The sequence below is a fragment of the Limulus polyphemus genome, unplaced genomic scaffold (assembly GCF_000517525.1).
Source record: "Limulus polyphemus unplaced genomic scaffold, Limulus_polyphemus-2.1.2 Scaffold976, whole genome shotgun sequence".
In the NCBI taxonomy this organism is placed as follows: domain Eukaryota; kingdom Metazoa; phylum Arthropoda; class Merostomata; order Xiphosura; family Limulidae; genus Limulus; species Limulus polyphemus.
In genome coordinates, this window is record NW_013666586.1 from 139,342 (window position 1) to 161,037 (window position 21,696).

A 21,696-nucleotide genomic window follows, 5' to 3' on the forward strand; every position below is an offset into this window, starting at 1 on the left:
CCCACTAAAGTCTTACCTTACTCCTTTGAATCTTCTATAAAAAGAAAGAGTTCCGTATCTCTATACTTCAAAAAGGCTGAGAAAGTCACTAGGGGATATTCTGATCTCTCAATTGGTTATTCACACGTCATAGACAGAAGTAGGTGTACAGAAGCAAGTGTTTTCAAAAATAGAAAGAGGTGGGCATGGCCACTGTGTTTGAGTCATTAAATATAGCGATATCTCACCAAATAGAAAAACTAGGAGGTTCTTATTTTATATTCTAGCTCGGCAATATACGTAATTTGAGTTTCTAATTAGACTTTGTATTTGGACATCACAAACATCTAATTTGAATCAATGCTGCATTCAATGTACCATGTGACACAAAAATCGATATTAAGGTGTGTTATTTAATATTTACTTTTAAATTAAGAAATTAACTAATGTATAATACTACAATTTTAATTATAATCTTCAATTTGATACTAAATTTATTAACATCAAATTATAAAATAGTGGTTAAATAAATTTTCGAATGCGAATCAATAAATGCGATGACATGGTCATTGACTGGTGACCTGTGTTCATAGGGTTAAACTGCATTTTTCTAAATATCTAGAAAACATTTAATTTCTGACAATTGCAAAAATAGTATTTATTTATCCACAAAAACGTTTTGTAAACAATTAATATTTATATTTTATAGTAATAGATTTTTGGTTTAACTTTTGAGCAAAGCATAATGACTGATGATTATTAAGCCTAATTTGTATGTGATATTCTACATGTTTGTACTAAATGTGTATGTGAAGCCTCATGTTATTTTGACTCTTCACACATTTTATAGCAACCTTATTTTTGTTTCTTACCCTCTTATTACTAACTTCTTATCTCTCTTCACTGATTCCTTCCCATATTTCTCTATGCATTTTTTATTTTCAGAACTACTTCACTAATTTAATTGGTTCAGATTAACAAATAAATTAACAGATGGATGTTTTATATCCTTCTATGTGATTGATAAGGACCTTGTCTCACAATCTATATTTTATTACACAGCTCTTTTTGGTTCTTTACCTTCCTCTTTTTAAAGCTTTTTCAACCCATTACAAGTCTGTCTTAATTATCAATTAGCAGCATTTTTGACAATAATATAATCCTGTCATTTATATTTCACTAGCAATGTAAATTGTCTCTTAATATTATCGTCAACTCATTATATAAAATAGTATAGACAAATAACAGTAGTGCATTTTGTCAACTTCTAACAGTATGTACATTAACAAGTGCCTTACTTGTTTTCTTGTATGCTGTTAACCTAGTTATTCTGAAGTTATGATTTGATTCGGAGAAACTGACTGTGAAGTAATTAGTCAAAGGTGAAGAACAGAAGGCTGATATGAACTGTAGGAAGTGGTTGATATGTAAACTGTTAACTATTTGTATAGATGGCAGCAGCACCACTGTTGAAAAGTTTGCACGAAATATACTGCAATACAGTGTTGTCAGTATATAAATTATATGTACATCCTTTGTTACATAAAGAATCAGCAACATAAAGTGAAACTGAAGAAAATAAGGAAAATGCATTGTTGATTGCTGATATGTGTGTATATCATTAGTAACGTTATTAAAGTTTTGTCTATTTGCATTCAGTCTTGAATCTGTGTCATCAAAGGAAGTGTTGTTTTTGGAGATATTTTTTACTGTTTCTTATAAATATAAACATTTGTGGTCATTGTTTGAGAATAACTTTTTGAGTACAAATTTACTTAAAATTCTAGTTGGCTAACATAAGTATAACTGTGGATTTAGTGGTTATTGTTCTTGAAATATTTACTTATTCTCAATCATGTTCAATTGTACACAGATTTAAATATCATAAAATCTTTTACTAGAAAATGTCATAAACATGAAAAATATATTTCATATATGTAAAATGTATGTTGCATTTGTTCTAAATGTAATATCATGCTTATTGCTGTAAAACTTATCTCTATGACACATAAAAAAAGTAAGAGGGAACAAATAGTACATAATCATGCATAAAAAAAAACAATCTTGTAGCTGAAAAGCAACTAACAGCATTAACTATCATTCATCTCCAAAACCCTTAATGTAAAGCACTAATTTCACAATCTCATACCATTAGGAGGGAATTAACATTTGCTGGGACTAGTTTTTTAGAACTTTGCATATCTTATGTTTTACAATTGTTGTTATCATAGAACTTTGCATATCTTATGTTTTACAATTGTTGTTATCAGAACTTTTCTATGCCTTGATTAATTGCTAATGAGGGAAAATTTTATTTACAAACATAGTAAAAAAATTACAATTTTGTATTATTTTGTTACCTGTTGTGTGTTATTTTGCTTGCAGAGTGAAATCAACAAGCTTAAAGAAGAACTAAATCAAGTCAACTCAGTATGTATTTAGTTTTATAATGTATGTCTGTAAGTAAAACAAAACCAAGATTGCACTTAACAAAATTGATACTTTATGTTTCGTGTCAATTTAGGGTGAATCTTTCTCTTTGTGCTGCCATTATGACTAATAGAGGACAGTGTATTGTGTTTTTATTCCTGTTTTCATCTTTTTAACCAAAGAATATAAATTCTACAACATAGAACAAAAAACAGTGTTGCTTCTTTAAATAAAATTATTCTGATATGGTACATTACTTCTTCTTACATGTATAGCTATTCTTGTTCAGTGCTGCCCTCTATATGCAAAATATTTTTTGCATACCACAAGCCTTGAACTTTCACATACCCCATGATCAACATGGTTCAACTGCATTTCACATGTAAATCATCATGTGACAATCGTCCACCAACAGGAATGCAACACGCCCTCCCGACTCTTGTATCTCCCTCTATTCGATTCTACCGAACTATCATTTCTTGTTAGGCAATGATGAAGTGCCAACGTTTTTTCTCCTCCTAACTATGCTGTGCCTTCCCATGCATTTCCTATGGGATCTACTCGGCCTCGCTTTGCCTTTTTCGATATGCTTTCTCAGGTGTGTTCCATTTTCATATGATACCGTTCCTTCATTTTTCTTACATGACACATGTCATTAGGGTCCCTTACTTTCCTTCCTTCCTCCTCCTTGGTGCTGTTGCCCACTTTGGCCCTATCCCTTCACTCGTGGTTTTTTTGCTGTTGGGATCATATTGGGAAGGATGCTGTCTTTTCACAGGTTCATCTACCTTTCCCTTATCATCGTGACTTCTGGATGGACCCTTTTTTTCATTGATTTGTTTTGGGGGTTATTTCAAAGTCTTTGGAATCATGTGTGGACACATTTGACCCTCTAGTCTTTGGTTTACTCGTTTTTCTCATTCTAACACTATGACCTCTCCCATAACTGTTTCTTGTCCTGCATCCTCCCATCCTTTACCAGTTTCTAACACAAGGAATTCAAAATTTTGCTGTGTGTGTCTCGAAGTCAGTTTCATTGTTGCCAGCAGTTCCAGTGACTTTCAGGTGGTTTCCAATCTGGTGGAGGCACGTTTGACCAATTTTGTTCCCTTGTGGCAGATATTCACTACCGATTCTTGGGTGATCCATATTTTGTCAAAAGGATTTTTTATCTTTTTCCTTTCCTCTTCACTTTTGTTTCCTGTACCTTTTTCCGTCCCATAAACTCGGGATCCAGCTATTTGTCTGAGTCTATACAAGGTTGTGCTGACTCTTCTATCTGAAAGAGCTGTCAGCCAACCTTCTTCAAGATTTTACTCCAGGTTTTTTTATCCCATGATCAATCTGTCCTGCCTCAACCAATTTCTGGTTTTTCTCAGATTTCCCATGGAGCCCTTTATCACACTTAAGAGTTTTTTTTTCTCTTTAGGCCTGTGGATGACCAAGGTAGATGCCTTGAATGCCTATCTCTGTATTCACATTTCTCAGTCCAGATGCTATCTTCAGTTTGCTCACTATGGGGTTGTGTATCAGTTTTGCACCTGGTCTATTGGGCTTGCTTCAGCATTATATGTATTTTATTAGGTGTTCACGGTTTTGCCCAACTTCTGCATGCCCTAGGGTTGTGTTTCCACCACTACATGGATGATTGGGTCCTGTTAGCTCATTCCGAACTAGAGTCTTCTCACCCCACACTTCTGTTGCTGACAGTGTCAGCTTGTGTTTGATAGATTCTATACTTGGTGAAGTTTCCTTTTGCCTACTCACTGTCTTATCCACTTGGGTGTATTTTTCAACACCTCCCTTATTTGGGCCCATCCTTCTTTACTTCTTCTTCGTTTGCCAGTGCTTTTAGTTCTCCATGCATTTACTGCTTTCTCAGTTTCTGCACCAAAGGTTCTGTCACTTTTGAGGACTTGGGCTTCTATTGAGGCTCTTATTCTTTTGGGTCAGGTACATATGTGTTCTATTCAGAGGTCTCTGCATGGCCCATGGAATCTTGCTCAGGATCCCTTGGACTCCCAAATTACCCTTCCTTACATACTATCTTCATTTGTTGTTAAACAAGGGCAGCACAATGAAAGGAGTACTGCTTCCTCCACTTTGTCTGGATTGGCAGTGAATCACAGATGCTTCTCTCCAAGGTTGGGGAATGTTGGTCTATCAGCAAGATTCTCACATTCTAATGTCTTATCATTTCAACATCTTGGAGCTTATGGTGGTACGATATGATTTGGTTCAATTTCTTTCATTGTTACAGTAGCAACATGTCATGCTTCATTCTGGCAATTCCACCATTGTGGTCTATTTTTATCACTATGGAGGCACCCATTACTGTTTCCTTTCTGGTCAAACATTGAACCTCCTTTCTTGGGCCTATATATTGCAGATAGATCTTCTTGCGTGTCATGTTCCAGGAGCTTTTCACATTGTGGTGGATCATTTTTCAGAACCCAACCAGGTTTATCCTATTCAGATGTTTCTCAACCCTCAGATTTTCAGGAAAATATGCAATCAGTGGGGTACTCCTCATCTGTATGCTTTTGCCACTGTACTCCAACATCACAATACCTTTCTTTTTGGTTTCTAGTTCATCATTCTCAGACCATGGCATTGGATTTTCTCAGTCAGAACTGGACCAGCTGGTTTCATTTACATTCCTTCCAGATTCATTGACCTCCTCATTGTGTGGTTGTTCTGGATCTATTTTTCCTTCTCAAAACTTTGGCAGCTCGTGAGGATCATTCTTCCTTCTTGTTGTTTTCTCTTCCATCCCGTTCCCACCTTTATTCCCAGTCTGCTTCAGATGGACTTCTATGTCCAGTATGTGTTCTTCGTTGTTTCATTGCTTGCATGGCCTTCTCTACTGGTTCCTGTTTCTACATTTTCATTCCATCAAATCGTTCATCTGTACATGACCTTTTTTCTTCTACCCTTAAGATTTGGGTTCATCAATTAATCTCTTTCTACCATTGTTTGGTTGTTGGGTTCCTGTATGTGTGATTGGTTGTGGATTTGTGCACATGTGGCTATTTTGCAGATCAGTTTACACAGTATATCCTTTCATTTCTACTTACTCTGAGGTGAAGATGGCATGGACCCTCCTAGCACCATGGGTCAGAGATTGTATTCTCAATACCACTTGGTTTTGGACTGGAGTTGACCAGCCACGTATGGTCCATCATGTCCTAGTCACTCTACACCTTGGAGCCCTTCCATTTTAGCTTTCCCCACAGTCCTGTCTGTAGATGGTTCTTCTACAGTGTTTTTTTCTATGGGATTGAGCTTTTGATATACTGTGATTCAGATTCCAAACCAACTGGTACAAAAGTAGTGCAGTTTTCCACATGTGTTCCTTTCCCATTGGGGATCTTATTTCATGGGTGTTCTTACAGTGCTTCAAGGGTTATTTATCTTTTAGCCCTCGCACTGGTTCCTCTGCCTATTCAGTGTGGGATTCTAGGTATACATGTGAGAAGAGGTAATGTACTGTATAGGAAGCTATTATTTTCCTATACTGAAAACATATTTCCAATAACTACTTACCTTTCTCGCTTTTTTTTTCTTCTTAATCTTGATGTGATAGTTCGGAAGACTTGAATAGAGGGAGTCACATGTGTCGGAAGGATGTGTCTCACTTCTGTTGGATGGAGAATTGTTGAGTGATGATTTACATGGGAGATGCAGTTGAACCACATTGATCATGGGGTATGTGGGAGTTCAAGGCTTGTGGCATGCGGAAAACTTTTACATATAGAGGGCAGCACCAAATGAGGTTAGCTATACATGTATGAGGAAGTAAGTGCCTATTGGAAATATATTTTCACTATAGGAAAATAATAACTTTTATAATAATAACTGAATTTTACAGCTACTCTGGTAGACTGGGGCTTAGTATTACATATGTATTCTGATGTTAGATTTAAGTGAGATATTTTTGCATAGTATTGTGTTGTTGCAACTAACAATTGTGAAGTTTTCATTTGATTGTTGATTTTTCATTCTTGTGTTACTTGATTTCAAAAGAGATAATTGTTGATTATTTTTATTGTAATGTTTAATTTTGGTATATATATAATTTGATTGTTCATTCTTATAACATTTAATTTCAATAGAGAATTTGTAATGTTTATTCTGCTAATGGTTGATTTCAAATGAGAGGTAAATATAGCTCTACTTTTAAGATGTGTCCATAATGTAGGTAACAAACAGTTGTAAATATATTTTATTCTTCATGAGTAGAAATGTCTAAGTTTGTTAACTATTATAAATTCCTTCTAAAAATATTCATATATAATCCTTCCCATTAGCTCAAAGTTCCTCTAGAGTCTAGAACAAGGTCATAAAGAATTTATGATCAGTCAGATAATCATAGCTCTGTACAACAAATCTAATATTTTAGTTAGGTTCATAAGCCATGTACATTTCTTAAATACACTCGATAAAATGTTTATAAAAAAATCATTTAAAAATGACCACATAGCTACATATAATAGCAGAAAGGGATAATGTGTCGTACTTTGCCCAGAAAGATGTAGAAACAAGCTACAACTATCACCATCAGCTGGATTAACTCATTAATGCAGAACCTTATCAGTATGAACATACACAATTACCAAGGAATACAAATGTGCCACTGTTATAGATTAACCAACTGAAAAGTAAACGGTTTGAACCAAAACATTCAAAATAGAGAAAAAATCTTACAAACACATTTAGAGTTTGGTATTTTAATTTTGTTGTGTATGTAATTCACAACACTAAATTGGTTATTGTATACCAGCTCACTCTTATATTCATTATATGCACTTTTAGTTTTGCAGTTATAAGTATATGCTTTTGTGATTTACAGTCTTTAAATGTGAGAAAGTGTTGCAATAGATCACAAAGTGTTATGTCAAGCTGTATGAGTGTTCACACTATTTTAACAATTATGAATCACATTGGAAACTACTCTCTTGAATATTTACTTGGTAAGTCCAAATTGTACATTTTTGAAAACTGGACCCGAGGCATAAGATTCACGTGCTTGTGACTTGGTTGGGTTTTTTTTTGTCTGTTTTTAATGAAAATAGAATAAGATTTCTTAATTCACTTTTGCTTACCACTGATGGTATTGTCCAAAACATCTAAAACATTTTATCCCCAATAGACGTGTAAGTTATAGCCCATTCTTTATATCTTGAATTATAGGCATTGTTTAGTCTAATTTTTTTTTTATTAACACTTGTTGATTGTATTATTTTCAGTGGGCTACTAGTTGATGAACGTTTTTAGGAGTTTTTCTTTTTTTTCTTTTTATCAATTTAAAATCTGTTATATATATATATATATATCTCACAGGTAAATTAAATTATACCAATTTGTATTCATGATTATTATTATTACAATTCATTGCAAAATTTAGACTGAGGTGTTAATTCGTTACTATTCCAAATACTGCTAGCAATATATATAGAATTAAAATGGGATATAGCAAGCCTTACAATATCTTGAAAATTAAATAATAGGTTGAACAATTGCCAAGTTTTTATAAGAGTTAGAACTCTTCGTTGGATCGTATTGTTTACAACAAAGACGCATGCACAGAATTCAAAGAACTTGCGTGCGTAGTGTTTGGAATGTTGAGCGTGAAAATTCAAGACAAAATTACATCTATTACATAAAAAGTACAAGTCATGAAAAGATAAGTAAATAGCAATTAAAATTTAAACAAAAAATGGAAATATAGAAATCATTCATTTAAACAAGATGGTTATAGGGCTCCCAGATTTGAGATTAATCTCCTTTTCAGACATTCGCTTTTGTGAATGTCTGTTGGAGCACTAATAAGTCCAAGGATCAAAAAGTCCTCAACTGTATGGTTGTTGATGGTGAAATGTTTGCCTATAGATGTATCTTGTTTCTGCAGTTTAATATGGTTTAGATGTTCACGTGCTCGATCACCGAGTTGGCGGCCTGTTTGTCCAATGTATAAACTGTTGCATCATTTGCAAATTATACAGTAAATGATACATTCAATGGTACATGTAAAGGGCTGTTTTATGTCAAAAATTGTGTTCTTTCCTCGTATACATGAGGTGCTGTATATATGTGGGCAGATGACACACCTGTTTCATTTACATGTGTGAGTGCCTGGAGTATCATTTTGTTTTTATCTTATGATTACTGTGCACCAGGAGTTTTTCTGAAAGACAGTACCCTGATTCTCTCATCCACGATGCAGCCACGTAAGCTAGTTCATATACCCAGGATCAAACACTCAACCCTACCAAGAAAGAGCACACCAGTCATATTCCACTTGTGCTGACATACCATCAGATCAACAAGAAGATCAAAGATATTATACTAAACAATTACACAATACTTACTGAAAACCCTACCACTAAATTTCTTTTCAAAGACCCGTCCACTATTTCTTACAGACATGACAAAAACCTAACTCAAAACATCATCCTTCTTTAAGTAAAAATATATAAAAATTTGGTGATTATTCAAACTATTATTTAGTTTGATATTTTCGTCACCTATGCGGTTTTAACTATATTTGTCTTACAATATCTTGAACCATGATAGTGGTTCATAATAGGGATCACAAGGAATTTTATAAGATCCTAGCAGAATGTTCAGGCAAAAAACATCTTAAACAGTAAAGATTCAGTTCAAACAACACTTTAAAACCTTTACTATTGACTCCTAAGGCTGTACACATATAAAAATGCATAAATAAAGTACACATGTTAGACTAATAAGGAAAAGAAAATTCACTCAAAATGACCCTTTTTTAACTCTTATTATTATTGTTCTCTTGCCAGCATATAACAAAAAAAAAAAACGGCTTGGTATATTGCACCCAAACCTTCAGTAGATTACTAAATAAGGTACTGCAAATGTCGTAGGGGTATTGAAAAGTCAATTTGTTTATTCTATAGTTTACATAAGCTCAAAACATCATAATTCTAGTGTAAACGATGTTATTATTACTCCTTGAAGTTAGCTTTCTTAAAAATATCTGGTGTTCCTTTAAAAAGCTGAAGTAAGGGTGAAATAGGAATTACCAGCCAATAATAGATGAACATTAGATGACTGTAACATGCAGATACTCAATGCTTTATACACTATACAATTGGTGTCTTTATGGAGCTAACTCCTACATTATATATGAAGTAAAGAAGTAAAAAAATCAACACACGTATTTCTTAATTTTATTACATACATTCATAGTACAATTAATTTAAAAGACATAAAAGCTTATTTAAAATGATGTTTTAGATGTATATGATTTATTTGAAAAGGCTGCTTTTCTACTGGTAAAATTTTATATGCACTTATATTTATATAGAGAGAATTCAGTTACACAGAAACTATATGTGCTCACTATATTCTCAAACAAATCTACATGACAATCTCCAGCAGCAGCTTAACATTTTCATTTGAACTAATGTGATCAAATATTCAGTACCTACAGGAAATCAACATGAACTGTATCAGCTAGTTACTAGCTATGTTTATTATCATTACAATGTATAAAGTTAGCTACTATATCAACTAATCCTTTGCCCATAGTTGAGCATAAAAAAGAGCCAGCAAACAAGATAGATAAACAGTTGTGAATTTAAAAATCTGCAAATAAGGATCGTAAAAAAAAGTAAGGAAGCAAGGCTGAAGATAATGTAGGCATTATTTACTTAAACTACATATCCCTATTTTGACACCATCAAATGTAATTCTAGGTAACAGCATGGAGCCAAAATAGTGACTTGTAGTTTGAATAAATAATATCTCCGGTATCTCCAGCCTTGTTTCCATATGTTTTTTGTGATCCCCATTTACAGATTTTTAAATTCCCAATTTTGTATTTGTCATGTATATTCAATTATGAAAGTGTGATTTTTGTTAAAGGGTTCAATTTTAGGGTATGAAATTTTCTAACCTAGATCAGAAAAGAACTGAAAGAAGAAAATCAAGATTTGAAGATACTTTTAGAGGATAAGAATCAAGAACAGCAGAAACTAGAGGAGGTAATTCACAAGCTACAAGAAGAAAATCAGACGTTATCTAACAGACTTAACGAACTTCAAAAAAATGGTAAGATGAAAATTGGAACATTAGTTTCATAATAAATTACAACCCAAGTTATTCTCATTCTAATTTATTTGATGTCACTAAAGACACTACTCTTTATGCTTTTATGTATAACTGGGAAAGTAATGTGAAGATTTCAAATACAGCAAAGATGATTTTCCTACTTTTTTGTTTAAGAGCCTTATACTTATGATATGTTGGATTTTTACTATGATATTTATGTGACATGTAAATAAATAAAGATCTCATATTTATCTAAGTTAAGCACACATAGGTCTTATAGAGTACAAACTCAAGTTACAGTGATTCAGGTGTTGCTTCCTCCACGTCCCAGAAAATACATGTTCATATGAAATGAAATGTATTCTGTTATTACGTAGGATTTATGTCTTCACGTGGCATGCCTACAACACCTAGGTGTTGTATCTATTAATATTTTTGAGCCTGACCTTTAAATCTTGACAGTAAGCATTGACTGAAATTTAATATTTTATATACACACTTCCATGTTTTTAAATATAGCACTAAAAATAACTAACATATGTCTTCTCTACCTGAATGATTTTTTTCAATAACATAAATATGTTTTAAGCATGCAAACAAACAATCTATTCTGATATGCTCTCTTACCTCTTCTCCAAATAGCTTTTCTCAATTTATACTTTCCTCTATATGTGCAAATTTTCACTCACCACTTGTCTTGATACTCCCACCTACCCTCATTTGTATTTATGTGAGACATCTGCATGCTATCAATGCAAACCCTACACCAATAGGAGGGAGAAACAACTATCATCACTAGTTTCCTTTCTTCCATGTAAGTGTACTTGGTGGCTTTGGTGAGTATTTGTACAGAGAATGGTTATTTCATGTCAGGTGTTATTTGTCTGTGATTAGTTAAAAGATGATCTGCAACTGTGCTTCTTTCATGTTATTTATAAAGAGAGTGTAGGGGTGTTGTAGGCTATGTTTTTATTTTAGACATTTGTATTGTTGTTTGGCCAAAGGGAGGTTTGATATCATGTGGTGAGTACCTGGTTTAATTAACATCTCGAATTTCCTTCAGTTTTAGAATAGTTAGAGCAGTATAAGATGCAAGGTAGACTATAGTAGATGGTATTTGTTTTTTGTTTGTAAGCTGCATTTAGCAGGGCTGGTGTAACAATTAGGCAAACATGGCAGTCACCTAGGGTGGCAAAAAATTGAGGCTGCCAAAAATGATCAAACTATAAAATAGAATTTTAACAATCAATAATGCAGTTTCAACTGTATCATAGATTGAATATTATGCAGGCTGGGAATAATCCAATAAGTGTCAAGAACATTCACTTAATTTCAGTATTCTTTGAAAAAACACCTTTTAATACATAGATATCTATGATGCAGATGTGCATCATCTGAATTCTGTGTTTGGATTCCTCTATGATATCTGCAGCTTACAAAATATGACATCAAAACAGATAATGGAACATTGCGTGAAACTAGAGTCAGCTTTGCAACATGGTAATTCCAAAGATATTAATGCTGAAGATTTGTGCAGTGAATTGCAGGCACAGTGACTACCAAAGTGTCTTATACCTCAAGGTGTATTGAAGTTTGTTTGTGAATATAAACTCTTTGACATCTTCATTGCTGTCTACATTCTCTTGATCTTCTCATTTTTGTTGCCAGTGGGGAGCATAGCTTTTCAAAGCTGAAAGTGATCAAAACCTTTGTTCTTCAAAAAAAAAGACTTGCTGGACTGACCACTGTGTCAATAAAACAGTTAATTTCAGAAAAAACACGATCTTAAAGAACTCGTTTCTAAATTTTTCTAGTTTTTGACACAATTACGAGCAAAAATTTCATCTTGAGCAGCCTGACCTGAAACTATTAAAGGTAGAGATATGTCATTTTAACAGAAGTTAGCTTGAATTGTTAATATATGTTTTGCTGTTTTACAAATTTTATGAGGATTTACTTTTATTGGCACATCTTATATGATAAATTATATTAGACTTAATGCAGTGTAACTAATGATCTAGGGTTAGTGAAAAATGTGGAACATTTAATAAGATAAAGTTTGTATTGTCATAATTTCATTTATGTTAGGTGTAAAATAAATCAGTACACGTACGACTTCATTCAAGATTTTATTCCTTTATATTGGAAGTGGTTTTGGGGAAGAATTGGCAGGGGTGCCAGGTGGAAAGTTTGCCTATGGTACCAGTTACCCTCGTAAGCATATTTCTGTTTAGACATATTTATTTGTGATGTGAAGCCCATTGTTAGTTGTGTAAAACCATGGAACTCAGAAGCATTAGAACTGTACCCAAAGAAATAAAACACTTATCGTCATTAAGTGGACTGGACTTTGTATTCTTTTTTTACTGAATACCATGAAAGAACTCTCCCAATAATAAAAACTGTTACAGCTGTATTTGCTATTACTCTTTTATAAAGTAAGTAATTTTCTGATAATTGTAGAAACTCCAAATTTCTGTAATTTTTTTTCCATATTCAAGCCTAGTATTTATAGATGTCTGTTTGGTATTTTTAAGGGAGCTAGTACAAAACTGTGAAAGCTGCAAAGTTGTAAAATGTAAGAAAAAGTGCCGTTTGTTATTTTTTTATATTCTGTACAAATGGGAAGAGATACTTGTAAAGAAATATTCTGAAAGTTGAGAAGGTAAGCAAAATTGTTGTGATTATAAATCAAGCTTCTAGTATCTTGACAAAATGGTGGTATATAAATTGTTGTCTTAATTTGACTTAATTTTATATCTATGCTGGGTCAGTGATAAGTCTATGGATGTACAATGTTAAAATCCAGGGTACAGTTTGTTGCAGTGGACAGAGCACATATGGAAAATTGTGAAGCTTTGTGCTAAAACAGCAAGAATGACTTAGTTCTAACATTGATAGTATCTTCTTAAAATGCTGCTCTATAAACTCTTGTTTTCATCTGGCTTTGTTTTGTTTGTTTAACTTTCGGAAAATTGGAAAAGGAATTGTTTAAATGTAATTCTCACATTTATCCTTCCTGAACTTTGAAATCACAGCTAAAAAATTTAATTACATGTATAATGTAATTAGAAATTGTATTAATGAAACAGAAAATAATCAAAACAAAACCTGTGCTGGTTATTGAAAGTCCTAACTGCAGTACTGAGCTCATATCAAATTATGATACGACCTGCATATCAGAAAAATAAAATTTTATATTTGCTCAGTGTTTCAGCTTTTAACCTTCTAATACCATCACTTTTTATAAACCCTAAATTTTACTTAAGAAAAGCCTTCAAAAAGATATGGTAATGATAGAAAGGCATTTACTAGGCATGTTCCCATATATTTCTATCTTTTTGACAATTTTGTAATAACTGTTTGTTATTCTGAATTTATTTTCAAGGAAATGCAAAAACATGGGAGAATTGTCAAAAAACTAATGATGTCGGTAAAAGTTGACTTTATTTTAAGAAGTGCAAATGTCTTGTCAATAATGATGGACTTATCAAGTACTTCATCCCAAAGAAGTTCATAAGATTATATATTGGTGTTTCTTTGATTTTTGTTGATTTATTGATATAGGTCAGTCTGATTGTTATTGTGATGAATTCTGTCTTCTAATTATAATATGCTATTCAATGTGGGAGCAGTTGTGTTAGGCCTCCTTAAATGTGCTCTATGATCTTTTGTTTGAATGCGTCTCTGTAATATATGGTTTTCTGTATTTGCTGCTTCTGAAGTTTAAATAATACAATATGGTTTTCTGAAGATATAAGTTGTATTTTCATTTATTACAGTGTTGGTTTCAAATTTACCAGCTGGCAAAGTTAATGAGTTGATAAATAAAAACATGCAGACTTTATTATAACAGAGAAAGTTTAGGTATATAAAAGTGTAAAATTTGTAATTAAGTGTTTAAATGTTAGTTTTCCTTTTTTATTTATAAAATAATGGATAATAATTTCAGACTTAAAATTAGTTTATTGACACAACATTTCTGGCTTTTAGAAGTTTCCCTCACAATGAAAGTCAAAAAGCCAATGAAATAATTTTAAATCTGACTAAAGTTACAGTTAATTTTATTTATACAGAAAAGGAAATGTCCACAGTATTCCAATTTCCATTCTTTAGTTTAAAAGCTTTAAGACATTTCACTATTGCATTTTTTCTATTCCTCTGTTTTTTTTTTTGTTGTCAGAATAGGATAACATACTTGAACTGTGTTTCATGATAAATTCTGTATTACTTCAAATAATATCAAACCTTACAGAAAAAGAACTAGTCCTAGAAATAGACAGATTAAATACCTTGAAGTCATCTTCTGAGAAAGGACCCAGCAGCAGATCTTCTAGTATCCTTCAGCTTGTTGATGCTCTGGAGGCTGAACGAGATCATTTCAAGAAAGAAGCTTTAGCACTGTCTCAGAGACTACAGAGTTTGAAGGTCTGATGTTGCATTCACACTTTGTCTGTTTTATAATTGTTTTTTTTTATAGAAGTCTATTTCACCTCAGATGATGTACATCTAAGTGTGTTTTTCTTTATAATCATTTTGTAACAGCTAGTATAATTAGTTCATTTGGCCAATTCAAGTCCATCTTATTCATATATGGAAAATGACAGACAAATATAGTTGGAAAAGTCTGCATATGTGAAACACTGTTTCTCTTGATAACTGCTGCTGGTAGTGGGTTAGTTTAAAATTTTATGTTATGTTTTAAAATATCTTTTTTTTTAATAATTTACATGCCTACTGAACTGATGCACTTTTTACATATCATACTGGAAGTACAAGTAGATTTAATGGTAAGCCTCAAATTTTGCATACTTAAATAGTACTTTTTTGTAATTGTGCTGCTCTATATTAAAATTTATAACATTTCCTTCACTGAAATGTCTTTACTTTTAAGAGTTTCTGCAACAATATATTCTGAGTACATTTTATCCTCAAGTTTTTAATTGATCAACTTGATTATTTCATTAATTCATCAGTTGTGGATATTCACATAACTAAATTGCATTAGAAAAGTATGTTAATTTAGTTGTTTTTGTAATTTTCATTGATAAAACCAACATTCTCTTGCCCTATTACAAATGTAATTTTATGGTACTTTGGTGATATAAAAGCAATCATTCTTATTTCCCAATAGATTAGATGTTTAAATTATTCTGTCCTATCTTATGTCTAATCATTATCCAGTTGTATTCTGTGGCAAATAACACAAACCTGAACTAACATAAAAATAGTTATAAAACTCTAAACTTGGGTAATGACTCAGCATGAAGAAATTACTGACTCTTACATACGGAAAGGTGTTTTTACTTATGCAGTCGTGTGGTTTTAATCCTTAAATTACTGACTTGTTTGTATACCTGTTTGGGTTCCAAATATTGCATATTATATAGTAGTTTTTGTTGTTACCTGTTTTGGAACTCAATGTAAAGAACTAACAAAAAAAACTGTGGAATATTTCTTTTAGCTATGCATGACACATAGAGGACCCAAGTAATAATAAATGAGGTTAAACATAAATTGTCGTGTATGATTTGTGTTATTAAGAACCCACTAATCAACAATACAATGGGCCCACAAACTATTTGGTCATTAAGTAGTGTAGAAACTTTAGCATAGAAAACCATGAGGATTCACATGTAGACCTCATGTTTATAACTGCAAACTGTGTAAATATTGTGAGATACAAAATAATATTTGCATCATACTGCATTATGATAAATTAGAACAGAAATGAATGTTCACATGAAAAATTGATCTTCCAAGTTGATCTTATTCTAATCTATATTTCCTGTTATATAGTTTAAACTGGTTAATTTCATCAACAAAGAATACTTTTAAAGGTTTAAAAATAAGAAAATATAGGTATTCTAAAATGCCAGTAGCAAAGATTACAATATTGTTATCATATAGATAGAAACCTGTTTTAGAGGATTGTTAAAGCTCTTTCATGTTTTGTAAATTGTTTGAAGTAGATAATGTTATAATACTGTATTGAAAGTTTAACACATACACAATATTACTGTTTGCGCATCAGTGGTATTTCTAAGATTTGGAGGTAGGGGCAGAAAGGAGTAAAGAGTTAGTTGGGACAGTCAAGGGGGGTTCAAATATTATTAAAGTTAAATTAAATAGCTTTTCCATCTAAGAAGTGTATTTATTCTTTTTAATTATTAGAAATGGCAAAATTCGTCAGGCTCTCTTTGCACAGCTTCTCTGGGCTGATGATGTTTAAAAGTACCCTCAAGAGCATCAACCCTTCCCCTTGGTCTTAAACTACCATTAAGACCATTGTCCCCTTGGTCTAATTTGATTGGAGGTACTTAATGTGGTTCAAGTGAGATAGTATAACTACCCTATCCATCAGAAAAAAAAGTAATATTTTCATGTTAGTGGGAGGCACAATATAGGGAGAATTTTAAAATAGAAAAAAACTAAATCTCAAATAGGGAGGGAGGCAAAGTTCTCCAATGGGTGTCTTCTGCCACTGCTGTGTATATAAATAAACTTGTACAACAAAGAAGAATGCCGAAAGAAAAACCTAGTGTAAGAAAACTGACATAAATTGTAGTGTATTTTATCATTGTAAGCTAAGATGTTTGTGCATTACTTTTGATTTCATTAGGCAGGAAACAGATTTTTCTCTTCGGAGAAACAAACTGAAGAGACTAGCTCTTCACAACAAACACATGATAAAGTTATCAAATTTTTGGAAGAGGAGAGAGATTACTACAAACAACTATACCAACAACAGTTGGAAGACAGCCATTCTATGGGAAGAAGGCGAGCTCCAAGTGGATGTCCAACAACTACAGAAAAAGTTCAGTTTACTTCTGATACATCATTCCTAGCAATTTTTGTGATTTTAGTGTGTGTGCGTATTTATTGTCTAGAAGTTTATGATATATCTGAGATTTATGTACTAATTGTCTAACAATTACTGACTTCTGTGTATTTATTGTCTTAACAAATACTCATCCTTTAGTCACAAAAATTTATATTTAGTATCTAGCAGTTTATCAAATACTTTTATTTCAAACATTGTAAAGTTTATTTCTGCTTTTTCAGATCACAATTGATGGAAATAACAATTTCTGCTATTATTTCTCTTTGAAATTTACTGAGTGATACTTTAGGGTTTTTTCTCTGTGACAGCATGTTTTGTAAAATTCAATTGTAAGTCTAATAATAACATTAAGTTGCTCCATGAAAATCATTACATCTATCTCATAATTTTGTAGGGTGTTTCGACAGTAAATGATGACCTAGGAGAGGTTTTAGAGGAAAGAGACAAGCTGCAGAAAATGTTAACTCAGCACAAAGAAGAACTGGAAGAGGTAATATTTAATGTGTGTTTTATTATAGTTAATTTCTTGGTAAAATATTTTGCCTATGGTGTGGAATAATGTTTCTTATTCTTAGTCAATAATAGTTACTTATGTACAATACTTTATTCATTTGTTAGCATGTTTGTTGTAACAAGACTTGTTTTACAAGTTGTGTAGTAAACGTATTACAAATAGTATTTATTTAAAATAACATGGAATCTGCAGTTATGGCAGTGTATATAAGTTGGTAACTCTTAAGAAGTTTACATGAGAATTAAGGAGGCAGATATCATAGAACAACATCAATATTTATTTAAAACTTATATAAATAGCAGTTGCAAAAACTGTTGCTCATTAGTTCTTAAAAACTTAAATTAATTTGACTACTTACCTTAAACACTTCTTCAGTTAGCTTTTACTTTTGCATAATTTTTCAGTTCTGTATAATATTGTTATTTACATTCTACAAGTTTAAATCATAAGAAAAACTGTACCTTGTTCCATTGTGATGACTCAGGTTATGGCAAAATCTGAATCATGCTAGTGCAATAAGAGGAAGATGTGGGTTAAAGACAACTTTGGCTGACTTTGGTGCTAACTCGTTGGCTTTGTCTGACAACAGCTTTTATATTAAAGTTTTTTCTTTTTAATGTTATAGTTTCCTAATTGTAGTTCCATTACACTAAACTGATTCTCTCATGGATATGACAATGCACAATACATCTACTGAGCCTACCACAAAGGGTTAATTGTGATTATCATACAATATTTCTCTGCATGATGTCAGATAATACTTTTGATCTTTGAGTATTTAATCTTAATCTACTCTGCTGGTGCTTAATGGTAACTTTATCTAGACCTCTGTTCATCCTAAAGTTTGTTCATACTTTTCACCGTGTCAGTCACCCTTTAAATCATAATATGTTTTCTTATTCAATGTACATTGCCAACTGTGACACAGGGCTCATGCTCAACTTGTTTTTAGGGAGCCAATCCTATAGCTCATTTTAAAATGTATCCTTATTAGAAAAATCACTGAATTAAATAGCAGGTGTTACGTGAATTGAAAGGAACTAAAATATCAACAATTTTTGTTGTGAATTCGTATTTCATGAAGAAAAAAAAAGTCAAACCATTTAATTTTTTCAGACCACTTAAATGATTTTATTTCATATATGACTTTTAATTTCTCTCTAAAGCATGGTATAACAGTAACTTTTTGTTCCCCTTTAAAGTAGTGTCCTTCAATAATAAAAATAAATAATGAAAGAAAATATAACCCATTACCATCTAGCTGAAACATGTTTGTCAATAAAATATCAAACACTTTTGATGGAAAGATGGAAAAGGCATACAGTTTACATCACCCCTAACTTTACAGCAATCAGTTCTTTCATATCCTGAAACAGTCATGAATTTGAATTTGTAATAAGCAAAATCCTCAAATTAGCAACATATGGAAAACTTGAAAATAACTTTAAAATTGCTTAGGTGGTGATAAGTTAAACTTACATTAGTGTCCTTACCTAATCAAAATGAATAATGAAAGGAAATCTAGCATGCATCTGTGTCAGTGTCCAATGATGTCCCAACATCCATTTTTTGGATTCTTCCATTGACCCCTGCTTCTCAATCTGGAACCTGCCAGCATTTGGTCTCCTTGTGCAAAGTGATCCTGAGTTCCAAAGATGGATAGATGTTATGGGATCAAAGTCACTTACTGAAAGTGACTGGAACATGACCAGAAGCTGATCAGTGATCCTATCAGCTCCCAGACAAGATCTCGGATTGGTCTTGATCCTCTTCATCTTGTTGAATCCTCTCTCTACCTCAGCAGAACTAGCTGGTACAGACAGCAGTAGTTCAAAGAGGCCACAGGTGTTAGGTAACTTCTCCTTAACTCCAGTGATGATAGCAGCCCATGGCTAGCCTTTTTTGCTATGCCTGGTGAAATTATCTAATGAAATATTTGTGGAAATGTATCAGAGAGACGATCATGAGAATTGTATTATTATTCCTGTTTTTAAATCCTTATTTTATGTTCATTTAAAGTTATTATTTTATATTATGCAGTGTTTTACTAATAATTAGAATTGGTAGAACTTATCGATTTTCCCGATCACAAAAAATCGATTGCTGAGAAATTAAAAATAACACCACCCAGACCACTTTATTCAGAACAACAATCTTCTGATTTGAAAGTATGCTTACAATCACGACCCTATACTTTTTCTTTTGACACAAAGCACGAAACATTATTTGCCTTAGAATAAGATATCATCAGTTAAAACAATCTCTGTTTGTTTTTCATTTACTTACATCAGTTGATACACTGAATGAAAGAAGTGTTAAAAAGCAATGCTCAGTGTCTTGTGAAGCACACCCATTTCTTTACAGACTGTACATTAGCAAATACACACTGTGTGCTTGCCAGAGATCTATGTGGACTTTTCCCTCAAAGTTCTCGGGATGATTCACCATGTGACTCCCATTAGTACCACACTGTGTATTAGCTCATTGTTTGGGGAAGTCACCGAAGAGTGCATGAAAACAGAGCGATTGGAAATTTGGAATGTCCCATTACTTTTCAGTAGGGAAATTTTGTCAACTATTTGAATTGTGCATGTCACTGTTGGAGATGCTACTAAGTTGAAAGTGGTAAACAGATAAATACAAATATTTACAAAATAACTAATCTATTGGACAGCTACAGAACGTTCCATTTCATCATTTGACAGCCCCGTTATTTATGAATCCTTAATCAAAAACAACTTAAGTGTGAAAAATAGGTGCAGCCAAAACAGGGTTGAGCCTCATTTAGGCATCGAGCTTTAGGTCTTCGTAGACCTGGAAGGATAAGGTGCTTATTTGACCTCTTCCTCCCTCCTTAACTGTTATTTTAAATAATGCTTGTAATCTTTTTTATTTTATTTACTATTTATCCTTTCCTTTTCAGGGCCATGTCCATGAGATGTGTGGAATGACAGGTATGATGTGTTGTTTAGCTATTTCTGTTAAAAGTGTAAAAACTGTCTGTACTGTTTTAGGGGTTTCTATACTGTTGTATGAAATCTAGGAATGTAATTTTAATTGCTTCGATGATAAGACTTGTTTTGGTTTCAAGTATGTTTGTTGATTGGCTTTCTGTGATTAGATTTTTTTGTTGTACATTTCAACTGTTAGGTTGTTTCTGGATTTGTTTTGTTGGCATTAGTGTTTCTTGATTTAGTGGTTGTGATCGTGCTGCCTCTGCGTAAGTATATGTTGTAGTCTGTACAACTGCATTCTGTGTTACTGGTGTTGTTAATAGTGGTGTTTTTCTGTTTGATATTTTAGAGTTTATTTCTGGGTGATGTGTGGTTGTTTCTGTATGTTTTTGGTTATTGTGTATATTGTAGATTCTAGTTTTGATGTGCATATATTTAGGACATCCTTTATAATTAGCTGTATGTTGCTGTTGGCAGTTATGGCATAGTGGGTTACTGTGCTGTTTTGAGCATTCTGAGTTATGGTTACACTGGGTTACAACTATGGCGATTGTTTTTCCTTCTTCAGCTATTATGCAATAGTATAATACCCTCAAATATTATGCTTTGGATGTCCTGCGATTGATGTGTATAAACTTTGACCATGTTTGTTGGTGTTTTTGTTCTGCTTGAAATAAATCATTCTGATGTTTTGTATGTGATGTTCTTTTGTGTCAGTTCGTATTGTATTTGTTCTGTTTCTATGCTAGGCTGTACACCTTTGTTACAAAGGCTCTAGCATTGGGTTTGTTTCCGGGTATATGCACTGTGATGTTTTCTGGTTTAAATGCGTCTGTTGGCCTTTGTTCTAGAAGTGCATTGAGGTCAGCGGCCTCCATCCCTCTAAC

General features: G+C 32.7%; 1 protein-coding gene across 3 annotated transcripts in view; it reads left to right on the forward strand.

Moving 5' to 3' along the window:
- Positions 1-21,696, forward strand: part of LOC106461515 (centrosomal protein of 135 kDa-like) — a 152,886-nt gene that overhangs the window by 47,209 nt on the left and 83,981 nt on the right. For all 3 annotated transcript variants that reach the window (XM_022388501.1, XM_022388500.1, XM_022388502.1), the window contains 5 exons: positions 2,365-2,409; positions 10,347-10,497; positions 14,753-14,925; positions 17,120-17,314; positions 17,736-17,831. In XM_022388501.1, coding sequence (XP_022244209.1) covers positions 2,365-2,409; positions 10,347-10,497; positions 14,753-14,925; positions 17,120-17,314; positions 17,736-17,831 — 660 coding nt within the window. The remainder of the gene's footprint in view (positions 1-2,364; positions 2,410-10,346; positions 10,498-14,752; positions 14,926-17,119; positions 17,315-17,735; positions 17,832-21,696) is intronic.